Here is a 20,799-nt window from a genome sequence, read left to right as displayed (position 1 = left end):
AATGATAAAAGTAACGTTTCGCACGGATGAGAGATGTGCAGCTATGTACAGCCCGTCATCACAGAAGGCCATTTAAAGAAGTTCCATGCCTCAGAAAGCCCTTTGAATTGATCATTTATCATGTGTGTGTGTGGGTGGGGGTCTAGGAAAACCTTTTTTTCCCTATGTTTTTTCGGGAATTTTGTCCACGTTTTTTTTTTTTTTTTTTGCCAGGAGCTTTTTCAAAAACTGGAATACCATTTGGAAACCGTGTTTTCGTGTTGTACTGTGGACTGGTGTTCAGAAATAATGGCGTGTTTTTAGTCATGTGATCCATTCAAACGAACAACTCTTCAGTCGTCTACTCTTCTATCTGTTCAAAATAAATAAATATAAACAGCTGTTTATTACGGAAGTCTTAAGAGTCCGTGCGTTATAGTATTTATCATCTTTCTCGTTTTCTCACGATCACAACATTATTTTCTCGCCCTGAGAAAACAAACATGATCTCGAAATAACAAAAGTCATTTTCTCGTTATCATGACTCAATTCTCTCGCGATCTCGACATATAAACCGGTTTATATCTCACAACATAATTGTATCGTGAGAAAATCTCGCGCCGTGTGAATGTTTCCGGTGAACTCTCTATCGAAGTTACTAATTTCCGGCAGCAAATATGGACTTTATCTCTGCATTGAGAGAGAGAGAAGTGTTCGAGAGTAGAACCTGACAAGAAAGTAGGAAGATAATGTAGGCCTATTGCTAAGATTCTAGATTAAGGTTTGCTATTCTTGTTTCTTTGGTTACTGAAATGGTAACAATGCGTTTTATAGCAACTGTTTTGACGTCGTAAGAAAACAGGTTTATACACTGAGGTCACGAGGTCAAGTCGCGATAACGAGAGAACACCTTTTGTTATGTTGAGATCGAGAGAAATGTTTTGTTATGGTAAGAAAATTGTCATGATTATGGGAAAACAACTCGTCATGTCGAGATCAAGAAAACGAGAAAAAAAAAAATTATAAAGCATGGCCTCTTCCGTAGCTTATCCTCGTCCTTAGATAATCGATTCAAACTGATGGAAATGACCTCAACACCTGACAGAACGTATATTATGCATGAACAGCGTTTTCGGAAGTTTTGGTGTGGACAAGCAATCAAACCATAAAGCAGTTTTTTTTTAATCTAACCGAATGTAGGAGTGGCGCATATTTCACCACAAAAAAAGTCCTTAATGATTTTTTTTAATTTAGTCAAAAGACTACATAAAAAAACAGAAGACTGAAGAGCACCATTTTTCCTTATAATTCTCTGGTCTGGACATGATTGTTGTCATGATCTGTTTCTCAAATCACAATCCGTTTTATCACAAGATGCTACTGTATACTGTTTCAACCGTTTTCTGTTGGAATTGCATTGGAAATTGGAAACGTGACATTAACCTCTGAGGACTAACACAAATGAGGTGCCAAACGACCTCAGAATATGTGTCTTGGCCACCTTTCGTAAGTGCACGTTTGGATAAAAGCTTGTTTAGCAAATGCATTGGTAAAAACAGTCTGTCTGGATACTATATCAAACCAGCTACATGCTGAACAGACTTAAGCCTAAAGAACTGAAGCACAGACAGAGAACCTCAGAGGGACGTTCAGGCTTTAGGGATAGAAAACCAGATCTGAACTAATCACAACTCATTGTGTTCAAGTCAGTCATGGAAACTAAAGTAAGTAACATTTGCAACATCATGGACGAACGGTGATTAAATGCATTTAAAACATCAGAAATTTGATTCCCCATGACATCAGAATTTGACTTCTTTTTGGGATCTTGTTACACGTCTGCTGTCGTTATAACCAGCGTCTGACATTTTCCCTATATCAATTTAATTATTTTGGCGTATTGGAACTGCGGGCGACGGTGGCAGCAAGCAGTGACTCCAATTCGTTCATTCACAGTACAGCTAAAGTTTTTCATTCCATGCTGCTATCATTTCGTAAAGTCCCTGATGTCAACAACGCTCCCTCTCAGCAGCTCGGAATGAAATCTTTAAATGAAATTTTCTTCTTCTTCAGTTTTCGGGGTAAGCGAGACCTTAAAAAGCCATAACTTTGAACAAGTTGTTATGCAAATGGAAAAAGAGGAACACATTTCTGCAGTTCTCAAAACTAAAAAAAAAAGGTTTCCCAGTCCCTCCACATGTATGGACCGTGCATGATGGGTCATGTAACAGGGTCTAAGTTGTATTTTTACCATTGGAAAATTTTTCAAACAAGCCATTTCACATTGTTCTTAAAAAAAAAAAAAAAAAAAGAATAATGAGGGTCTTGACTTTAATAAACATTGCATCTATTGAATAACCCAACATATGAGTTCTTTTTAAACTTATATTAATGTGGGGGTGAGGCATGTTAAAAAAACTGTGTGACTTTTTGTCTGGAAAATACAGATAAACATCTGTCGCTCTTTAAATGCTGAATATCCTTCTGATTGCACGATGAAAGAAAAAAAGCCTATGATATTTGACATGGATTTTACAAAGTGCTTGAAATGAACCTGTTTGGAGGCACACAAAAGAAAAAAAGGAATTTCAATGCAGTTATAATAATAATAATAATAATAATAATAATAATAGTAATTATTCAATATAAAATAGCCCGATGTAAGCAATGATCACTGAATGGAGTGTAAGTTTGCCAAAGCATCACTGATTAGAGTGTAAGTTCGCCCCTCTGCTGTCCTTCCCACAAGCCGCTTGCATACGCACTCTCGGTGTCCATGTCCATGCCAGTGCAGGCCTGTGGTGTCCCCGTCATCAGAGTGCACCACATGTGAGGGTGTGTGTCAGTATTAAAAAGGCGACCAGCGGCCAGGCAGGTGCGAGCTGCAGGCGTGGGCTTGCAGACGAGCCGGAGTCGGAGGTACAGGAACACACCTCGTAGCCGTTTTCGGCGTGGTCCGTGTGGTGCTGCCCGGTGAGCTGTGAGCCTGTCTCATTGTTCCTTGTCTCCGGGGCGTCCGACTGCATGTCCTTGCAGATCAGCCAGTCTATTCCGATGGGGCGAGGATACCCTGCCTCGACCTCCATATCGCTTCCTACTACTCGCCAGTACTCCTTACCCTTGAAGAAGTATGAGGCACCTACAAGGACAAATAAACACAAACGAATGACGAGTCTGATCTTTGTTGTCATTACCTGACATTAGTCAAAAACTGCAATAGGAAAACCCAGTGTCCTATAATTCTACAGTGTAATGCTGTAGCATGAAGGAATTAAAAATAGGATGGTCTGTTATATAAAATACTGTTCAGCCCACTTTATTGTGCTACCATACCCGATGCACACAAATTTTACCACAGATTATATTCTACTCAAGGCCAATATTCAGTCCAGGACCTGAATGCATTCCTGAAAACAAACAAGTACATAAATAATAAGTAATTTTTGTGTTGCTTTAGGTGCGGGTCCTTTCCGTTTTCCCCATGGTTATACTATTTTTTATGCATGTTGCTTCATCCTAGGTATTCTTGCCGTGTTGATTTTGTTCTCGTGTCGAGACGCAGTGGCCCTGAATATAGAGATAACAATAAACCCAATATTATTTTAAATGCATTTCGTCTATCAGAATTTCTTACTGGTGAAATTGGAGATGACAGAAAAAAATGGTTAATGAGACTGTGAGATGAAGTGGTCAATGGGCATGAAATCGAGAATTTTGTCATGTAAAATTTTTTTAATGAGCATGTTATAACTTATTTCCAATAAGTCTATTCTTTTGATTTCATAGCTGAACTTTTTTGTTTGCATGTTCAGGTTAGAGTTTCATCCGATCAGATTTCAGCGAAATCTACCGTGAGCCTTTCAGAATCAGCAGCGTGTGCACCCGTATCGCAAGAACATGTTGCTTGAAGCTGTGGCTTTAACCAATAATATTGTGACTTGGCATTGGGACCATCTAGTAGGCGTACAATATCGTCGGCATTTTCACGGCCTTTGATTGGATGGTCAGAGAGCGCACTAGTCAGAGCTTACAAACCGCATCTGTAGCAAACTGCACAAGCTTAAATACATACGAGTGGATTTAATAGCTGTTTTGAATTTCGCAATAGCAAACGGAGAAGAAGAAAAGTATTGTTTTGCAGAAACAGTTTCAAAACAGACTTTTCAATAAAAGCTGGACATCGCAAGGAGAGTTTAGCCAAAACAGTTCAAAGCAGCTGTTTTTTTGATGAAACATTTATAATTCAAAGTTTTCTTTCCTCTAGAATTTGCACAAAAACTCACAACTCGTTCATTTGAAATCCCCATGACAATTGTAATGCACAGAAAATCCAGGGTCGGGGGGGAACTTTCAGCTGTGGCTGTTATACTGCGTTTCACTATAAAATTGATGTTTCTTTAGCTGTAGTGTTATAATGATGGTATAAATAGGTGGACTAAGGTGTGAAATGCACATCCCACCACTGCATGAATGCAATAAGCAGACAGTCTAGACTTTAGATAGATTTAGAAATAAAGAATGTACTGTAAATGTTAAAAATAGGATCTCGGACAACCTGCAATGCTCATAATCATCAAGCTACTGATTAGGCACACACACACACACACACACACACACACACACACACACACACACACACACACACCACATTTAAATTTAATTTCATTTACTCAGTGTTTGTATTTGCAAGCATCACATTACCAAGTCTCGAACATTTGATTACCATTTCATACTGATTTATTTGTTTTCTCAGGTTCTGATTCTAGTCTAGTCTTGTTTGTAGAACACCTGACCATCTTTTCAACATGCAAAGTTGACCAGTTCAATTGTTACGTTTGATAACTGTTCATGTGCCACACAGTACACTACCATTCAAGCATCATGTTGCTGTATCAGAGAAAATATACAAATATTTGTATTTCTTGTTTTTTTCTCTGTCTATGCAATGTAATTAAGAATAACGATCCGAATTTCCAGACAGAGGATGATGCAACAGGAACAACAGCAGCTAGAATGAAGAATGATAAATGCACATGCATGCAGTTTGTACACAATGGGGGCTAGAAATAAAAATGCTCAGACAACAATCAGACACGCATATAAGAATTCTAATGAGGTCCATTATGAGGATTAGATGCGATCAATAGGTAAAGCGAAGCAAAGATGCACAGCGAGGCGAGTCTTACGCCGTACAAAATAGAACTGAAATAAAACTTTCTTCAAGTTCATCAAACTAGCTTCTAACTAATTCTCTGAAATATGCTGATACTGGATTTCTCGTTCTACCAACTGTCTCTGTCTGTTCCTGCTTTCACCCTTCTCTTTCAGTCCGGCTCTCTTTCCCCAGCTGTGAAGCCCCAGTGGGGTTTTGTCAGGCCGAAGGACTGTCACTTTTTAGCTCAACCTGGCACACAGTCGCACTTCAAACAGCTGTGTAAAACAACCTCTGGTGCTGGCAGTACCTCAAAGAAGCGTACTTCATAAACACACTTCTACAGTCTGGAAAAGAGGTTCAATATAAGAGTGTGATGCAGAGTGATTGTGTTTGTGTCTGGGTGTGGATGTGTTTGAGACAAAGTCAAAGACAGAAAGGTAGCAAAAGACAAGGAGTTTCAAGTAGACTGACAGCAAGGAAGACAACAATGTCGTGAAGGATGTGTGGTTGCTGGAGAAGTGATTTTTCTGTTCTGAAGAGAAAGATGAAAATTGAGGAAATGGCATGTTAGTGGAAAAAAAAAAGAGTGAAAGAGAGAGAGAGAGAGAGAGAGAGAGAGAGAGAGTGTTGGTCTCTGATGAACCCTGCAGTGTTATCTGGTCCACTCTGCTGAAATCCAGATTGCTGTTATGATTGAGTGATGGGCATGAGAACATGCTTGCCATATCTTATCAGCCTTGTATTATAACAAACACATATACAGAGGCACGATAATAATAGAAGAATAATTATCTGACTTTGAAGATGGGCCCATGTGTACACAGGCAACGATTTATTTTTCACTCACAAAATGTGTGTGTGTGTGTGTGTGTGTGTGTGTACTATAAAAACATCTTTCACCAAGTTGTGAAAATATAATCTTAAAACCTTATTCTTATAAGAATTCTTATAACCTTATTATATGTATATATATATACTGTACCTCTAGAAGTAGTTTGTTTTGTTTTGTTTTTGGACGCTAGCAATTTATACCTTTTTATCCCTGGTAAGATTTGGGAGTGTAGCCTGGCATCGTGGAATAGATGCTCGGATATTTTAATGAACATATATATTTTAAAGTTCATATATTCTCCGTCTATGAACGTTTTTCTGCGCTTTATTATCTCCGGAGTTGCCACCAAACTTGCAACTGTTGTTGAGGTTGGAGACGGTATGAAGTTTCATTTGCTCTGTACGTCTATTTTGCTCTGTTCTGTTCATCTTCACCTGGGTACAGAACTTCTCAGCAAATGCTGTGTGCTTCTTATGGAAATGTTGCTCGACCTAGTTGTTTGCCAACATCTCACTGCATATCAAACATAACAGTGAAAGGCCAACATTGTTGGCAGTGAAAGCAAATAAATCTGTCCATGCAACATTAAACACTGTTTTTATCCCTTTTTTGTATTTATCCATAGTTAGCTCAGTTATAGTTAGCTTGAAATCTAGATCTCAATAAAGCAGGAGGTAGACAGTAGGTGACATTTTGTTTGACGGACATATTAAGTGTCACATCTGTTACCTTGAATGCTAAAACAAGGGGAGTTTAATATCAATATGTCAATTTTATTTATATAACATATATAAACTTATATAACTATATATAACTTTCTACAAATGCAAGTGTGATTTAAAAAAGAATAGCAACAAAAATTAGATGCAGCTCACTAGTAAGTGGTGCTATGGTGAGCTATTTTTAGAAAAGGCCCGCAGGCGACTCATGTGGTCCTTGCGGGCGATCTGGCGAACTTAGGAGCTAGGGAGCTGATTGAGACACATTATCTGATACCATCGGACAGACACAGGTGAGCACAGTCAGGTAACAATTGGTGAAATGTATATACATGGTGACAATGTATTTGTCACCATAGAAACAGTCAAAAGGACTAGCAATAAAACTACAAATTTCCTCATTAGTCACCATAAAAAACCAAACTATGAAATATTTCAGTTTTCTAATGACATGTAGATTCGTTGGCGCAATCACAATTGTGTTTGTCATGGTACTACAAGTAGGTTCGTAGGCTAGCTAGTAGATTTTATTCAACAAACCAATATATATATACATACAGTAGATAAAAAATTAATCATAGATGCAATGTTATATAATTTGACCTACAATTTATAATCTGAGCTGAAAGGCTTCAGAAAATCTAAAATCATATTTGGAAAGAGAGCATAGGGAGCACTGATGTTCGCTCTGCTCAGTTTTGCACAGATTTTGCAATTTAGAAAGTCCTAAAACTGGATTGCCTCCCTAATGAGTGCCCTGATTAGTGAACGATAGAGCTGAATGAGAAGCACCTAGGAACGTCGCAATGTCTTGAAACCTTGTTTTTCTTGTCTCTTGTTTTCAGCCTGACAGGCTTATTTTCTCAAGCATTTCAATTAAAGGTAGCCGCAGTTATTTTCTGAAGCTGTTAGGATTCTGAAGACTTCAAAAGGTCGGAAAGGATACTCTGGGGAGGATGGTGGTGAGGCAGACCGTAAAAGAAAAATCTTTCTAAAACTGGATGGATTAAAAGCTGAGTAAAACTGTACAAATAAAACAATCTAGGTTATCTTTAATCAATGGGACTATGCAGTTCCATGGAAAATACGCATTTGTGTAATTATTGGCTGGATGGTTGATGATAGCAGGTTTTTACCTCGCAGGAGAATTTATAATGGAGCTGGAGTGATTAGAAATTCGGTTTAAAACTATGTGAACCATGAGTTTAAGTGAGTTCAAATCATGTATAGTCTATGGAGAATTTCTTGTTAATATGGTTTCAATAAAATGCTTCCTATAAGATGCTATTTTTCATAGATATCACACTGAATTTTAATTTTTTTACCTCAGATGAAGTGCCACCATTTTACCATCAACCAACCGAGGATACCTTTTACTACTTCCTGTTTCCAAATGTAAAACATTTGTTTAAAATCATTCTTGTTGTTCAAGCGGCTATCGGTAGCTTTTCGGTAGCAGAAATCAAACGCTAGTCAGGACATTTTTGTCATTTTTTGGCAAGGTTCCTCTCACAACCCCCACTGTTATTAAATTGTTAATATAAATCCGTTCACAGGAGAAACGTTGGTCTCTGTGGGTCGCCAACTCTCAGTCGTTTGAGGCAAAGCGTTGTCTGTACTGTCTGTCAATCATGTTGTGCGTACGCAGCACATAGCTCAAAAGTCATCGCCTTTCATGGTTTTTGAAAAAGCACCAAAGGGAGGTGCTGTACATGGACTCTGTGTTCCTAAATTGCTAGTTTCAGCCAATTTTCGTCAAATTTGCTGACTCTGCCTTCAACAGCTGCGATGAATGAAACCATGAACAAAGCTGTTCACTGAGCAGAGGCAGGGCATCTGGAGGGAAGTTATTTTAAAAATGTTAAAAATATAACTTGTGGCCTAACATTTCTGCCTACATAAACAGCACAACCCTACGAAACCCACACAGTAAATGAGGTAGTGTAAATGCTAATGCCAGCTAACTAGACATTAGCCATGCTAGCAATAGACATTAACTATGCTCACAATCAGCAAGCAAAGTTAACAATTGTAAACATAAATGTGTTAATGCATGACAAACATTTTGTCTATTTGGTTCTATAAGCAGATCTTATTTTTATTTATTTTTTGTTCAACCACAATGCTCTATAGCGACTCACAAACCAAATACAGGATTTACAGGATATTATTAAACCTGTTGTAATACAAATGATTCTTTCTTTAGTATCAGCCATATCACAGGGAGAAATATAGCGTAAAGAAAGAAAGATAGAAAGAAATGTACCATGATTGACATGGTAAAACTTTTCTTTAACAATTATAAAAGCAGTCTTTAAACTTCTTCAAGTTTAGTAGCTTTAAATTTTCCGTTACATTAAAGTTTTCCAGATCTAGGGCTTTCCAGTATCTCTGTAACATTTCTTGTCTTATGGATGTCAAAACAGAGAAAGAAAGAAATATTTAATAAGGAACTATAAAGAGGTTAAAAAAAAAAGGTTCCCTGGTGGTCTAGTGGTAAGAATGCAGCGCTCTCACCGCTGCGGCCCGGGTTCGATCCCCGGTCAGAGAACCAACCCCAGCCATTAGGGTTGCACAAGCCTTAGTGCCGGTCCCAAGCCCGGATAAATAAGGGAGACCCCCACATCAAAACTGAACAAATGCCTTATTTGTCAATGACTAATTTGTTTAGAGTCGGTAAAGCACTAGTTTAGACTCAACTCCAAGTCTCGTCCCCACCAAATCAGTTATGTACACTCTTCTACAAGGGTGTGGATAAAATTTTTTCAAGATCATTCACCAGATTCGTACACAAATGAAACAACACTACAAGAATACTAAAGACATTTTTTCCCTTTTTTAAAAACTCCTTTTTGTCTTTACGTCCATAATTAAGTTCCTAAAAGAAAGCCAAGTAAGCCCTCGCTATCTTGCCAACCAAAAAACATAATACAGAGAATTTTTTATATATAATCCACTCTCAGGAACTCCTCTTCAGGGCTCTTTGTTGAAATGCACTGTGAGCTGCAGAAAGTCCTAAAGGCTTGACTTTATCTTTATTCATAGTGTGACGAATACAAATTCAACCGTATAAATATTGAACACATTCAGTACAGCGTACTGTAAGAATATACAATGACCTCCTTAATGCACCTTCTCAAGCAAAACAAATAGAGCCTATACTGTACGCCTCAGAGTTTTTTTTATCTCGCTATAATACAAAGAGACATTGGGAAAACCGTGCGTGGAGACATCTAGAGACATGAAAACAAAGGGAGTCTGCTGTGTACTTCAAAGTCGTCATACTGAGAGTAGGCTATAAAAAAAAAGTACAACACTCACTGTCAGACCAGCGCATGGCATCGTCTAGCTGAGATGGAATCCCTTTCCATAGCGACGTATCCTTTGGGTATCCCTGGTCCATATGCCGCAGATGGTCGTCATAGCGCCAGTAATGGTTGTCTTTAAAGAAGTACGTCTTGTCATTGTGCATCCAGACGAAGGCAGCGTCGACACCCTCTATAGGCAGGCCGAAATCACTGATTAGCCGTGGGTAGCCTTCTTCCACAATGTTGTCCTTGAATACCCAATACTTCATTCCTAATGGAAATACAGAGAACTATAATACGTTAGCACTAGGACACGTTAAACCTGAGAGTAGACATTGCTCGTTCACAAGTTACAATGGGAAAACAGAGGGATTTTATTTAAAATTAATTTGCAAATTACAACGATCACGGTTGCCAAAAAACTGTCAACATTCTGGCACTTGTCATGTTGCATGTTGGCCACTAGAGGCCCCCGTTTTCATGCCTGTTGTCTTTTGTTTTACTGTTTATTATGTCATTGATGCCACCTGTGTCTGACTCCCCTGTGTATATTTAATTCACTGAAGTCCTCACAAACCTCATTTGGTCTTTGATGGGACTTTGTTGGTCATGTAAGCGTTTCTGTTTTTTATTCCCCATGGCAGTTTTTTGTGTTTGCATTTTTTCCTGTTTTTTTTTTGTGCTATTATGCTGTTTGCATTTATGGACATTGGACTTTTTCTGCATCCCTCTCCCATAGCTCACTAATAGAGTATCTGACTTTTATAAATTCAAGTCTTGCCAATGGTTACATAGTATAGTTACATAGTACCATTATATATGACATATTCACATAAATCAGTATTAGATCCAAATCCATGTTTTTTTAAACTGGAGTCATTACAGTAGTTCCCAAAATTCAAAAACCAGACCTTTAAAAAAGACGATCTTATGGTCTCCAGGCCTCTCATACACAGCATCAATGCTATCCAGGTTGGCAGGTAGACCTCTCCAGAAGCGTTGGATTTGGGTTGGCCTCAAAGACACCAGGTGCCTATCCCGAGTCAGCCGCCAAAAATACTTCCCTAAAAAAAAAGAGTGCACGGATTTAACCCATTATTTCTTTATGCGGAGGTCTGAGTGAATTCACGTTTGTTTTACTTTCGATTGCAGCTCTAATGTCTGTGTTTAGCGATCGGATAAAACAGGAAGTTTATTTCTACCATTAAAAATTTGTACCAATAGTGATTGACTGATTAGTGATTAATTTATCAAAACATCAGTTTATTTTACTAGAGCAACAACTCATCTCGACGGACGCTCCAAATAAATGAACATGCACATTCATAGCATTTGGCAGACGCTCCTATCCAGAGCACTGTACAGTTATCAGAGTTATACAGCTGAGAACTTGAAGGCTTGTTTAAGAGCCCAGCAGCGCCAGGTTGGTGGGATTTAAACTCATGTCCTTCTGATCGGAAGTCCAACATCTTATCCACTGTGCTACCACTTCCCGAATAAAAGCTGTGATTGTCAATACGATGTTTATTTTCGAATTTTTTTCAGTCCTCCAAGTCAATGCTTTGCAACAATTAGAAGTAAAGCTGTATTTTTCAGGTTTTCCAATTAAAGTCTAGACGATAGAGGGTTATGTGACATGCCATTTGATTACATTTAAAACAGAGGAAAGAAAAGGGCGCATGAGAAAACGACTTAATAGCTGCTATAACATAAGTGATAAAAGGATGTTTGATAACATTAAATGTAACTATAAATGGATAAAATACAATGCGCCTTCATTACAATCGAAAGAAAATTGTTAAAGAAAAATAGGCAGCTATGTAATGGTAACTGTCAAGCATCACAATGACACACTTTGCTTTTTTTCCTTTTTTTCGGTTTCTTTTATCAGCATGCCCTGTCATCTTTTATTCCTTCTATATCGCCAAACAACCGTTTCCAATTCACTGTCTGATCAGGTAAGCAAGAATGCACCGTGTGGATACGTGTATCGATTGTGCTCCGGCCCCACAGTGCAAGTCTTTACCTTTAAAAAAAAAGGCCTCCCCTCGGATTTGAGCCACTGCATCGAACTGACTGGTACATCTGTCAGGGGCATCACGTGCTGGCCTGAGAGATGGAGAAAAAAAAGAGAATGAACAAATGAGGGAATAAAAAAAAAAACAACACACCAAAGAGCCCCCTGCTCGCTATAGTAAAAAATATACAGCTCTTTTTTTTTTCTATTGATCTCCTGTACTATAAACAGAGCCCGGTGTGTGTAAGTGTGTGCAACTGTGCAGTCAAGTGTGCATTCATTCCAAGTTTAATATATTTGCCCAGATGTGATTGATCAAAATGTAAAGGGAGATGATATCACCTGCTTGCAGAAAAGGGTTTTTGCATTCGTGCATTATCCCGTCGGCTTAATGTTTCGCCGATTCGTCGTGTTTGTTTTGCTAATGACGCGGAGATTTTTTTTGTCAGACAGCGCTCACTGTGCACCTTATTAACAGCTCTCTTTATTCGCAGCTTATTTAAAAAGCTCTCAGGGATAAAAATATTAAAGCCCTTCGTCCGGATAACTTTATTCACCCACCATCTGTAAAGATGGAGGAAAAATAAAAAAATGAGGAACTGCAAGCCGGTCTCGACGGGCCGAGCATCCACGGACGGTGAGAGGACGATTAAACCTTGCTTTCGTTCTGGAATTTGCTCGTTATTTTAAAGGGAGATGAAGAAACCTCCCCCCGGGAACACATTACACATGACTGTATTGAAATATTAAGAATGTACTTAGTAATTCTAGTGCTAATTTGTTGACTAGGGTTGTGTTTTGCATCATCCTCATAGGAAATTAATGGTTATCTGTTGCTCTGAACTCACAGGCAGAGATTGGTCGCACATTCACAATGCGGTTTATTAGGAGAAAATAATTGAACGATCGCAAACATAAGCGATAGCTGCTTGTTTTCGGCTGTTCGCTCCTGATAAGAAAAGAACAAGGATTCATTTTCTTGTCCAACATTTTTTAGAAACCTCATATCAAAGGTCCGGAATGCAATGCAGCTATGCAAACCGGTTGTGCTGAATTATGTCTAGTCTATGAGATGTCCTGGTTGCCACTGGTGCTATAATAATATGATCGTAGGATTTAAAAGCGGCATGTGAGTAATGTATAAAAAGGGTTCTGAAAATATATATTGCAGAATAAAACAAATGTGTATATCTATGCATATGTATGTAGATTTGTAAAGCTGCAGGTGGACTCACGGCACTGTGGATTTGTTTTCCGGCAGGTCCATTAGAACAGGCGGATCATCTGTATGAGATGAAGCATCAGGACGAGCTGTGTGGGAGACCGAGTCCCTTACACCTGAGAAAAAAGTCCCAAATCAGAGACAACACACACACACTATGGACTCTCGATTACTTGTTTGATAAGCTGCCGATTAATGAAGACATACTGTAACATTAAACCATATTTACTAACATAATAATTAGGACCATGCATGAAGTGATATACTGACAGTGTACCAGTGTGCCGTCTTCATATACGTTCTATTTTTAATCTCTTCTATTTTGAATAATCCTGCTTTTATGTTAGACTGTATTATATTTGACAGCAAAGAAATCAAACACACACTTTCCTTTTTTTTTTACATTTAAAAGTCCTCATGTCGTTCTCATTGTCTGTTTAAATACATTGTTCTTGATGCTTGTGAAAAACCTTGGAGGCATAAAGAACATGTAGCAGTGATCTGCATGATATAAATGACCAACTTTGACACATAATACATTATATATTGTACGTATTGTATATTGTACATAATACATTTTATTTATATATATATATATATATATATATATATATATATATATATATATATATATATATATATATATATATATAGTGTAGCTTTTTCTGGTGTTCATCAATCTATCTGTCTAATTTTCTGTTTTATATATATATATATATATATATATATATATATATAGACTCTGCCCCACTCTATTTTGGTCTGCCAGTGTTCTGACCCCAGCCATGAACTTTTTATACGCTTATTGGATTTCTCTGAATAAACACATCAGTCTTACTTTCCACAAAATCTGAGCACTCTTATAAACAAACAAACGAAAAAAAAACCCACACACAACTTCAGCCCCTCATTTAATAGAAAATACATGCACATTTGATTTACAGCTAATTTGATTTAGCTACTCAGCATGCTTTAGGAGCGTGTAATTACGCTTCACAGAAATGATGAATTCACTAATAACAAATGAATATCAGGAAAGACTGGACGGCATTATGGAAATCAAATTACACTAACTGATCGCCATTAGATCTCATTCATTGCTGGCTGTATCAGCGTTTTTCGGCATCTTCGAGGCATTTGCCTAATCGGTGTGACTGATGTGGACAAACTTTTATCCGAACACAAACTTTATCTGTCACATTCAATTATTTTAAAGAAATACGGAGCCTCAGACAACGGCAGGGGTTAATGGCTTAACCTGAGTTCACTGGAGGTCTCAGGATCTCGCAGCTCATCATCCATCCCAGCCAGTCTTAATGTTTTTTTTCTTACCCTACCTCTATTTCTCTTCCTCATTTCCTCCCTTTCTCCTCCTGTCTGCCGATGGCTGGGTGCACAGTGGCATACTGAGTTGTGAGAGGTTTGGTCCGGGGCTCCGAGCCGGCCCATTAAATCCCAGAGTTCTCCTTCTGTCACAGCACTGCCATGTAATTACATCAATAATCCCTTAATATAAAGAAATCTGTTCCTCAGTCTTCCTTGCTATTGTCAGTTCTCGCATCTTGGGTCTAAATGTTTACGCGTTCTGTGTTCTCTGGTGTTGTTCAAAGAACCAATAGACATATTTGTGATTGACAGTAAACAGCAGTTTTATAGTGTTTGCAGCAGTATAATGGTTGTATCCTTCTTTCATGCTCATGTCTTTTTTAATGGTGATTATTTAACCAGTCTCACTCGGAATCTAGTGCAATGTCTAATAATTACTTTCTGGTCATGTCTTCATTTCAGTATATGAAGAGTGTAAAAATTTTTAGGCAGCTCAGTTTGGTTGACTGTTGGTTTTACTCTCTCACTGATTGGATTACTGATCGGAAGGTCGGGGGTTCAAGCCCCAGGTATCGCCAAGATGCCACTCTTGGGGTTTTAAGCATGGCCTTTAACCATCTGTGCTCCAGGGGCACTGTATCATGGGTGACCCTGTGATCTGACCCCAGCTTCCTAACATTGCTGGGATATACGAAGAAAGAATTTCACAATGCTGTAATGTACATGTGACAAGTATAAAATATTTATTTTCTTTTTACTTTCTTTTATATCCCATGCCTTAGAATTTGGATATGTCTCCAAGATAATGTCTTGGTTTTGGTCTTTATGACCGATTATGTCGACAAGTTCTCCCCATTTCTGCATGGCTTTCTTTTCAGGGTTTCCGGCTGACCCTCCAAAACTATGCGAACAGATGGGTTGTCGACTCAAAAAGGGCAACACATTTACTCCGGCCCTCACCGGTTTTACACATTACCTCTGTCACCAGAACAGGTGCAGGTGTTAAATGCTATCAGATGTGCCTGCTGAGAGACTTCCCACAATACCCACTGATTACTGCAAATACTTATGGAGGACAGAAAGGTTAAAGATATATACAGTTGCAGGTGCAACAGTGTGGGCCTGTTTGAAAATGTTCTTATAACATCCATTTATCCATCAACTATAACAACGTGTGCTTCCCCTCCTGTAATAGCGCTTTGGTTTCTCATCAGTTTCAATGAGATTTAAGATTTATGCAAAGATGGGCACCTGTCTCATGAGGTTTACTGCACAGTTTTTGAGAAAGGACATTCTGCCTTTGGTTCAAACAAGTTGGGGGAAGAGGGGAAAATGGAAAGGGTCAGAAGAGAGAAGAAAAGGAATGAAGAAAGAAGAGAAAGAATATTTGAGTAACCGTTTTAGTTATTTTTTGAAGTACTGATTTCTCCTGAGGTAATAAATGCTAATAAATGCTGAGGTAATAAATATGAAAGTATTGTATGTTTATATTATAGATTTCTATAAAGGCTTAATAGAAAGTCTAACCAATTAAAAACCTAGGACCTTTAGCCAATGGAAAGTTTTCCTGGTGCAAGTTTTTGTGTATATATGAAGAAAAAAGAAATTCAGCAGGGAGTAGGAGCAAGAGAGTTAAAAGGTAGAAGATACTGTATGAGTCAGAAAGAGAAAGAGAGGAAGCAAAACAGTAAAGCAAGTGACTGCTTATTCTCACCATAAAGCTGCCAGACTCGCACTTTGTCCTCATAAGGGAGATCGTACTTCAGCGGGTCTCCCACTGGCCCTTGGTAGTACGGACGCATGATGGACTCAATGGCAGACGTATGCGCGAGTCCAATGGCGTGGCCAAACTCGTGTACCGCCACAGCAAACAGGTCCATGCCATGCGAATCTACAGAGACAAAGCAATCGCACTGTTTCAAGATTAAGATGTTTCGGTTGGCTGCACTTCAAAATGACCTCCCCGATGAACAAAGGGTAAGTCAGGACCCAGAGTGGCGTAAGAGCCGAAATTGGAATGCAGTGTGCTCGGATTTTGATGGCGAGGACACTGCCATGCTCTCATCTCTCGGAAAATTCTTTATTCTTAAATTAATCTCCATAGTCAGAGCGTTCAGAAAAGTGCAATCAGACATAAATGGCTTTCATTAAGTGGGTTTAGGCATAGCAAGACTATCATTGGGCCATCAATAAAATGCAAGGGCAGACCAGATAAAAGTGTGTATTATATTATAATCAGTATACAGTATGCATAACAAAATACCAAACGTTATTTAGATTGAGCAGATAAAGTGCTATAAATGATAAACATTTGCAAAAACACGTACAAATTGGAGGTACTGTTGTTTTTTTCCCCCCCGAAATTGCTTTCTGTAATCCGGAATGCGCCAATAGAAAAACAGATATGAGGCTTGCGGGACAAAAATGTCGCCCAATGCATTTAAACCATTTATTCGTTTATCCTTTGTAACTGCCCGGTCAGGGTGACGGTGATAAATAAGATAATAAATCGCTAAATCTGGAGAGACGCTGGCCCTCACGTTGTGCACGTGCCGCCATCTTGGTCTAATCATAATCTTGGTCTATCATCGTTATCATCCTTGTCATAACCAGTTTTTAGTTATCATCTTAGTCTAATGACCTGGAATGATGTAGCTCAGTTTTAGATCAGGTTTAGAGTTTGAATCCATAGAGCATATTTTCAGCATATTTTTTGCCTTTGTTTTCCCCCTGTTGAGTTTTTCCTCTCACTATAATGATATAAAATTTTTTGGTTTAGACCATCTTCTTCCCATTTAAATACGGATATAGATATGAATATTTGTAACACTAAGCATTAAAAAATTTCTGTTAAAATAAATCTGAAAATAACCTCAACTAAATGTGTATCTTGTATACCTTTTTTTTTTTTTTAGAAACCCCTGTAGTTTGCATTTTGTTTGAGCTTTGGCATTCGCTCAGCACAAAAGAGTAAATTCACCAAAGCTCTGGAAGTCACCTGGATGACTTACGGGCACAATGCAGGCTCTAATCTACAGGCAGGCACACTCCAAAAGGCAAACGCGTGACTGAAGACGTGCACTGACTCGAGAGTTTTATATAATGCTTCTTCTATCGAGACCTTCTGCATCTATTTGTGCGTGTCGGAGGCCCATGCTTCTCAAACGATCACTTGGCAGCGGTAACACTTTCGTCAGGATGATTCTCCGAGGAAGGAGATGCACAACTTGCCAGATGAAGGTGTCTCTGTTGGCAAAGATAGCGTCGTGTATAACAGATGATGATTAGGAAAGAGGTGTTTCACAGCAGCAGAGTTCTGACTGTTGCACTTTGCTATGGGAATTTGATGGAATATGGTAAATGCTTTTGTGTAGAAATTGAACAAAATGTATGAATATTAGCAGGAAGGAAAGAAAGAAAGAAAGAAAGAAAGAAAGAAAGAAAGAAAGGTGTAAAATGATGGATGTGTGTAAAGTGAGGACATGGGGTAATATGGGTAATACTAGAAGGAAGAAGCAAGAAAGCCAGGAAGAAAGGAAGGAAGGAAGGAAGGAAGGAAGGAAGGAAGAGAAATGTTCATTTTTCTACAGAGAACCTGACATATAGTGGATGTTTTTCAAAGCATGGACATGAGGTAATATTTATGATTCCATACGAAAGAAAAACAAAGTAGCAAAAAAAGAAAGAAAGAAAGAAAGAAAGAAAGAAAGAAAGAAAGAAAGAAAGAAAGAAAGAAAAAAAAAAGAAATGGTTTACCTTTGCAACGGAGAATCTGATATAACAGTGAATGGACTTTATGTAATATTTATTATAATTATAAATGAACAAATCAAATGGTAAACAGAGAAAAAGAAAGAAAGAAAGAAAGAAAGAAAGAAAGAAAGAAAGAAAGAAAGAAAGAAAGAAAGAAAGAAAGAAAGAAAAATCTGGTGTAAAATGATGGATGTGTGTAAAGTGAGGACATGGGGTAATATTTGTAATACTGGAACGAAGAAGCAAGAAAGCCTAGAAGAAAGGAAAGAAGGAAGGAAGAAAGGAAGGATAGAAGGATAGAAGGAAGGAAGAGAAATGTTCAGTTTTTCTAAAGAGAACCTGATATATAGTGGATGTTTTTCAAAGCATGGACATGTAGTAATATTTATGATTCTATACGAAAGAAAGAAGTAAGAAAGAAAGAAAGAAAGAAAGAAAGAAAGAAAGAAAGAAAGAAAGAAAGAAAGAAAGAAAGAAAGAAAGAAAATAAATCTGGTATAAAATGATGGTGGTAAAACTGGAAGGAAGAAGCAAGGAAGCCAGGAAGAAAGGAAGGAAGGAAGGAGGGAAGGAGGGAAAGAAGGAAGAGAAATGGTTTACTGTTGCTATAAAGAACCTGATATAACATAGTGGATGTTTTTGAAGGAGTGGACATGAGGTAATATTTCTTATTACATTCGAAAAAAAGAAAAAATTGATCAATTTTGCTTCAGAGTCTGACATAACATAGTGGATGTTTTTCAAAGTGTGGACATGAGAAAGAAAGAAAGAAAGAAAGAAAGAAAGAAAGAAAGAAAGAAAGAAAGAAAGAAAGAAAGAAAGAAAGAAAGAAAGAAAAAGTGCTACAGAGAATCAGATGTAACATGGTGGAAATTTTTTATGGACATGAGGTCATCTATACTCTCACACTAGCAAATTAATCTGCTGCTCCTTTGTTGTTTATTCAACTATTATCAAAAATTAAGCAACCACCTTGTTAACTCTTTGGCTCTTGTTTCACTAAACGCATCATCAATCTGTCCAAATGCATTGTTTCTCATATAACAGCTTGGTTAATAAAGCTTCTTCCTTTTTAAATACTGAAAGATCAAGTAATGTGAGTCCCATCCATTTAAAAGGTGGTCAGTAAAGTAGCCAAAACCCAAGCAGTAGTAGTGACAGCTATGTAATATGAGTGATAATGGATGAGCGTAATTTCTTCTACCCACTCTCTGGCTCAGTGTGCCTCACACACACGCATAGACACAACACAAATGAGCGGCTGGTGCCAAATTGCAAAAGTCATCAAAAAACACACCTGCTTAATGAGGCTTTTCTTTGGGCCGCAATCATCCGTCTGCATTAGTGAGCAACCGGAGAGATAATTAATAAAAGCTATTTGCATGCTGTCAAAAACAGTGCAACCATCCTGCCACTCTGCTTAACTGACCCGCAGGAGCACGTCAATCCCGCACCATAGGGCACTCCCAGCTGCCACTCAATCGATGAGAAGCCACCTACCGGCTTAAATGGAGCGTTTAACATTAGGCACTTCTTCTCAAGCTCCTTTTCACTTCAGTAATTACGTACATTAGCAGATGGTCCTCATTGGGGGAAGGTTCTTATGTCCTGCCAAGAACAATATGCCCCAAAGATGTCCCACGAATCGCACAGTACTAAGGAAGAAAATGGGACTATTGTTTCAACATAGGTGGCATGGAGAGGCATTGCTGCCTTGCAACACTAATAGTCCCTAGTTGGAGCATCAATTTAGCAGGTTCTAACCATGTCTGCATGGGCTTCCTCCGGGTTCCCAGGAACAAACTAGTATTCCATCCAGAATATGAGGTGGTATCAAAAAAGTCGTCTGTGATTTCATTATGGACACATAATGTTACAATTGCTGTTGCAATAAAGCGCTCGAGATGTTTCGAGTGGCACATGGAAGAACATCACTGGAAGACGACGAGAGATCAGGAAGACCTTTAACGAGGTCAGCCCCCTAAAACGTCGAGACCACATCTCGCAAACGTCGGCAATTTCCATTTGTGGCATTCAGCAGAAGTTGTATTTATTTTAGCCCTACTTCCCTTTTCCTAAGTGGTTATTCCACTTGTCAGGCCGCCATTGTAAATAAGAACCTGTTCTTAATGACTTGCCTGTAAAAATAAAGGTTAAACAAAACAAACACCGTTGTCCAGAGCAACCTACAAAACTGAATGAATAAATCTACACTGGTACGCTAGATTACAAACAAATCGACCTACCACTCTGTTAAGAGTATTTTTTTTTCAATGAAAGCAAACCTAGAAAGTGTTAAGTTTTTCGTGAAGAGGTAGGTCTTCACCCGTCGCTTGTTCGGACATCTAGTGGAAGTTCATTCCACCACATTGGTGCCAGAACAGTGGAGAGCCTTGAAGTATACTTACCTCTTACCCTGAGAGGTGGCACCAGCCAAACAGTGCTGGAGGACCTCAGGCAGCGTGTTGCATTGCGAGGAGTGTGAACT

General features: G+C 38.5%; 1 protein-coding gene across 3 annotated transcripts in view; it reads right to left on the bottom strand.

Annotated features, from left to right (window-relative positions):
• Positions 1 to 2,293: 2,293 nt before the first annotated feature.
• mmp17a (matrix metallopeptidase 17a) overlaps positions 2,294 to 20,799 on the bottom strand; it is an 88,899-nt gene continuing 70,393 nt past the window's right edge. For all 3 annotated transcript variants that reach the window (XM_046868705.1, XM_046868706.1, XM_046868707.1), the window contains 6 exons: positions 16,273 to 16,449; positions 13,246 to 13,348; positions 12,020 to 12,102; positions 10,905 to 11,057; positions 10,007 to 10,264; positions 2,294 to 3,118 (listed from right to left, as the gene is read on the bottom strand). In XM_046868705.1, the coding sequence (XP_046724661.1) occupies positions 2,793 to 3,118; positions 10,007 to 10,264; positions 10,905 to 11,057; positions 12,020 to 12,102; positions 13,246 to 13,348; positions 16,273 to 16,449 (1,100 nt within the window). In that variant the 3' untranslated portion in view covers positions 2,294 to 2,792. The remainder of the gene's footprint in view (positions 3,119 to 10,006; positions 10,265 to 10,904; positions 11,058 to 12,019; positions 12,103 to 13,245; positions 13,349 to 16,272; positions 16,450 to 20,799) is intronic.

The sequence above is a fragment of the Silurus meridionalis genome, chromosome 15, assembly GCF_014805685.1.
Source record: "Silurus meridionalis isolate SWU-2019-XX chromosome 15, ASM1480568v1, whole genome shotgun sequence".
In the NCBI taxonomy this organism is placed as follows: domain Eukaryota; kingdom Metazoa; phylum Chordata; class Actinopteri; order Siluriformes; family Siluridae; genus Silurus; species Silurus meridionalis.
The sequence above is the reverse complement of the archived record's forward strand: the minus strand, read 5'-3'. Positions and strand labels throughout refer to the sequence as shown.